Below are 5,398 nucleotides of genomic sequence, written 5' to 3' on the forward strand. Positions count from 1 at the left end.
TGGATTTCGGTTACGTAGGTGATAACGAACAAAGTTGCATTTTCAATTTTCGTCGTACGTTTTAGTGGACTTTTAACTAATTCAGGAACAGTGTGATAAAGCCAAATTTCAGACTTTGTAAAAAAATTATGAAAATTCTGCAAAGTTTGACCAATATATCTAACTTCTTTATCAGCATGTTTAGGCAAAATTTTGGTATTAAAGTTTGTAGCCCATAAAATTTTAGTATCACAAAGTGCAAATTTTAAGTATCTAGGCCGCTGATTTTTCGCATTTTTTTAGTTGACGGTGCTACGCATTTTTGTTTTCATATAAAAAAGTTACACAGCTGATTTAAAAAAGGAATTTGCATATTAACAGAATAAAAAATGATTCAATAAATTAAAGTGGTGTCAGATAATAAAAAATCAAAGAAAAATACCGTTCTCATATAATTTTTGAATGTGGAGCCATCATCTAGAACGCTTTCACTCCGATCACTGCAGTTTAAAGGTACGGTTTGCACCGTTAAATATTTCGTAGTTTCCGCAAATAGTTGAACAGAGTCGTAAATCAAAGCCATGGAAAGTGTTATGGGACAGGATCCTAAAATTAAGAGAATTTGATTAGTGTCAATGTTGAAGGCACCGTGGCCGAGTGGTTAGAGGTGCGTACTTTTACCTGGCAGAACCCTAGTTCGATTCCGAGCAACATTTAAAAAGGTTTTTTTTTCTTGAAGCAGTCGTTCTTCGACAGTAAGTAAAAAAACCTTGAGTGTATATCAGCCAATAAAAACGTCATGTAACTTATGTATAATTAAACGAAATACCACTTTCAAAATAGGCGGCAACCCTCCTAAAAATTATTTTCGAACTAAAATTTCCTTAAATATTTTTCGTATGACATTGTTATAAATATTTCATGTAACTGATGAATTAAGTGGAAATTTATTTTTTAAACACGTGGCAATCCTCCTAATAGAGTTCTTAAATAAAGGATTTTAAGCCCATTTCCATTGATAACCATCGTTTAGTAATTCATTTAACTTATTAAATAATTTTAGTTTAGCCCTTTAAACTTAAACTTTAAACTTTTTTTTTTACATGTGGCAACCCTCCTATACGTAGTTAATTTATAAAGCCTTTTCAAAACCATTTCGATGGATACCGCTCTTTAATAATTGATTTAACTTGTTAATTAATTTGAGCTTAATTTCTTAACCGGTGGAAACTTTTTTTCGACAAACACTTGACCAAAATCTGAGCGCTAAATATTTATTTTTGTGTAAGTTTGTGTTTTAACGCTTATTTCATAATGAAAACGTATACACATGTACTATACATAACGCTCTTATCTATACTTTCCGTTCGCAGAATAATACTTTATTTGAATTCCAAAAATGAATGCTGCGGCCTTTTCCAAAAAAAAAAAAATTATACTTTATTTGCCGTCTAAATTTTTTATTACACAGTGTTCGCGGAAACACGCTTAAAATGCAAATGTATACTATTATGTAAACAAATAGGGACACGATATCTTGACCAGTTGTGATTATTTTCGTTTCGGTTTTTTAATGATTAATAATTTTTTGTTAAAGTTTAGTTAATTATAGTTAATACTTAACACCATATAAATCCACATTCGAAACTTTGTAGGGAAATGCATAAAACAAAAATGCCACAACAAAAAACTTTGTATTCATAATTTTTAGAAAATTTTCCAATTATGTAGTTTTGTAGCTTATTATGGCGCAAGTTTCAATGGGCTAAGAATTCGCGTTGATTTTTGGTTATTTTTTTTTGCAGACGGTGTTATTATTTCTTCCATGCAAAACCAATTATCGAAAATAGTAACTTTGTATGGAAGAAAACGTGACGCCGACAGCAAAAAATAAATCAAAATTAAACGGTATTCTTTAGACACTTCAAACTAGAATAAGCCCCTTTTTTGAAATCTTATTTTTGTACAAAGTGAGAAATATGGACTTGCATGGCTTTTGTTAGGCATATCATTTTGTCTCGGGGTGTACAATAAAGGAATACCTGGTATTAAGTGTACCCTACTAGGAATTCCTTTATTTTATTGGGAAACTGTTTCTGCAATGTACTGTAAAAAATTCCTTTATTTTTAAATGGATATAATTCGAAACGGGATTTTCGCGCAGTCGGCCGCTGTGGTGTAGTGGTAAGCAGTGCGCGTTTTCACTCATCAGCACCTGGGTTCAAGCCCTGGTCAAAGCAACATCGCAAAAAATATAGAAAAAGGTTTTTTCTTAACAGCGGTCGTCCCTCGGCAGGCAATGGCAAACCTCCGACTGTATTTCTGCCATGAAAAACAGCTTCTCATAAAAATACAATCGCCGTTCGGAGTCGGCGTAAAACTGTAGGTGCCTCCGCTTTGTGTGACAACATCAAGGCGCACACCACAAGTCGGAAGAGAGAAAGCTGTTTCATTACTTCACCTTTATTGCGCCATGGTTCCATGCAAACATTTTAAGGTTTTCCAGCAATGTTTTCAACATATTAAAAAGCATGAAGATAAAATCCATACAAAAGTGCTATGTCTAATTTGTTGAGCAGTTATTAAAGACGACTCTTTTCCTATATTTTGCAGATACATAAAAGTAAACTGCACAGCACTGAAAAAACTCAAATTTTAATGAAAATTTGCTTTAACAAACATTCAAAACCAAACGACATGACATTCCAAGAGTACCGAAATATAGAAAAATAACAGCTTATAATAAAAACAAGACAAGTTGAAGTTTGAAAGTTTGGTTCTCACGTGAGCAACGTCAAAATGGCTTCTACCTGTATTTGTGTGCCTTGAATTGTAGTATGCATGTTTTTAGCCCATTAAATTCTAGTAGTAAAGTGCAAGTCTCAAGATGCTAAGAATTTTTCGATTTTTTTTTTTACCTTTTTTTTGGCGACCGTCGCGATGGTGTTATTATTTTCTTTCATAAAAAAAAAATTGACGAACATAATAACTTTGTATGTACATTTCGAGGGCTTATATTCAATGCCCTCTATCTGCACTTTTTACAAAAATAAGATTCTGATATAAAAATCCAACTTAGACTTAACTGTCATCGGTGATATTAATGCTGACATTATATAATGCATCATCCACTCACCCACAAGGGTACAGAGAGTGGCAGCTAGCCCATGTTTACTATATCTTATAACTCCTTATTCCTAAGTAAAATTAGTGCACATGTCAAGTTTCAGCGAAGTCGGTGCACGTTAACTATTATTTTCAGCTAGCTTTATTTAGCCGATACACTGTGCGTTGTCAGCAAAACAAAAAAAAAAGAAGGAAAATCAACGGTAATTTGTAGACTCTTCAAACTAGGGAATCGTCCCGGTGATTTTTAACCGACTTCAAAAGAAAGGAGGAGGTTATCAATTCGTCGTAATAATTTTTTTGTTTTTTTGTTACTGCATAACTTTGAACCACGTCAACCGATTTAGATGGATGATGAGGAAATTAACGGTACTGCTAAATTTGAAGTTGTTTATGTGTACGGTATGGTTGGATTTACATAGCTTTAGTTAGACCGCATCATTTTGTCGCGAGTTGTACAAAGTGTACGCATATTATCAGGAATTTCTTTATTTTATTGAAAAACTGTTTTAAAAAGTTCTGTATGTACCTACTTCAAAAGACGCTTCTTTTGTGAATAGGATTTTTTTGCAATAATATACAGTTTTTTTGTCTGAAAAAACATGCGAGGGATATTAATGCTCCATTGAAAAGAAATTAGATTAAATTTTTTAAAACCGCCCCCATAATTAAAAAAAATGTTTAAAAAAACGCCATTTGGTTTTTAATAAGTATTAAGAAGCGCTGTTAAATCCTTTTAAATAGTTTGCAATTTATTGTGTAAAAATTTTAAATTCATCTATACACAAACATCTGAGAAATAACGTGTTAAAGTGTAAATCTTGTGAGAATTTTAATTCTTGCAAGCGAACGGAGCGGAAGTGACGCGCCTCGCCCTCCCTTTTTTACAAGCTTTTATTATATGTAGCTAGGACATACAAAGTATGTTCGACAATCTCTTTGTATGGTGAAAATGAGCAATACCTTCCATAAAAAGAATGGTCAAAAATTAACGGTAAGTTCTAAACTTTCACTTTGTTCTACTTAAATTGAATGGGCTACCAAACTGCTTACTGAATGTTTCTAAGAAATGAATTAATTTTCCAAATTTTTTCATATAAACCCGTATAAATGGCCCGAGTTGTTCCATATTTAGAATATATTTATAAGCTTTCTTAAATAAATAAAAAAAAAAAAAAATATTACTTACCACCGATCTGTATTTGTAATATTTATCTATATTATAATTACTTTCAATATTGTTGTATGTATTTTATTTGTAATTTGTAATTTGTATGTACTTGTTGTACTAGAAAAGGCTAAGTCTTATTGTACTAATGTTTTCGAAATGAAATGAAATGAAATATGAAAAGGAACAACTCCAAAAACAAAGGCTCGGATAGCCCATACGAAAATCTATAGAAATCATAGTTGTCGAATTTGTTTTCTTAATTTCTGCCTGCTTCCCAGCTAATCGAAATGTGGCTCGTTTTGCACCACTGAGCGCGACTAAACATTTGACGACCAATATGTGTAATGCCGTAATTATCTACAATTCAACTAATTCGATTCGTGTGGACCGGAAATTGGTTTTAGGTCAATCCATCGCAGAAAGTAGGGTTGAATTATTTTTAAGACAGAAAAACCGATTGATCACTTATCAGCCATGCTCCCATTTTCGGAACCGCAAATATTTTGCGTTTTACTTTTCAAATCGCAAAATTACGTGCTCCAATAAATATTCGCAAATCGGAAAATTTTTGCGGTTTCAAATCGGTTGCCACTGAGACGGTGGAATAAAAATTAAACATAAATAACAAGCTAGCTTAATTTAAATTTATTTTTTAATATGCCCATTAACTTTGTTTGTGGATGTTATGTGTCAATTTACTATTTATTATACACTTCTAATTTTTGGGCAACGAAAATTTGTCGAAGAACGAAGATTTACGATTTGGTGCGGACGATACATGTGAATGCTGGAAACGAAGTGGAAAATGGAACTTATCGATAACAAAAAGTTGCGAATTTAGGAGCAACCAAAAAAAAAAAAACAAGTACGATTTTTACGAAAACACTAAAACTATGCTTAAAAAAAAAAATAAACAATCCAACAACAATAAGCAACGAACAACGGCTATTAGAAAAATCTACACGTATTCATAATTTAAGTGTTATGTGTTATGTTCAGTGTATGCGGTTTCGAGAATGGACCTAACCAAGTAATAGTCACGCACAAGTCTATCCACACGTACGGCGTACGCTAATTTTAAAAAAAGTATGTAGCTTTTTTGTAAACATAGAAGACAATTAA

At 32.4% G+C, this 5,398-nt stretch overlaps 1 protein-coding gene across 1 annotated transcript in view; it reads right to left on the reverse strand.

The window, feature by feature from the left end:
* The window catches only part of LOC118750788 (glutamate receptor ionotropic, kainate 2), a 46,037-nt gene that overhangs the window by 12,742 nt on the left and 27,897 nt on the right, over window positions 1-5,398 (reverse strand). The window contains exon 5 of the mRNA XM_036485521.1: window positions 422-585. Coding sequence (XP_036341414.1) covers window positions 422-585 — 164 coding nt within the window. The remainder of the gene's footprint in view (window positions 1-421; window positions 586-5,398) is intronic.

Source organism: Rhagoletis pomonella, unplaced genomic scaffold (genome assembly GCF_013731165.1).
Source record: "Rhagoletis pomonella isolate Grant_MI unplaced genomic scaffold, Rhpom_1.0 Rhpom_scaffold_00393, whole genome shotgun sequence".
NCBI classification, from domain to species: domain Eukaryota; kingdom Metazoa; phylum Arthropoda; class Insecta; order Diptera; family Tephritidae; genus Rhagoletis; species Rhagoletis pomonella.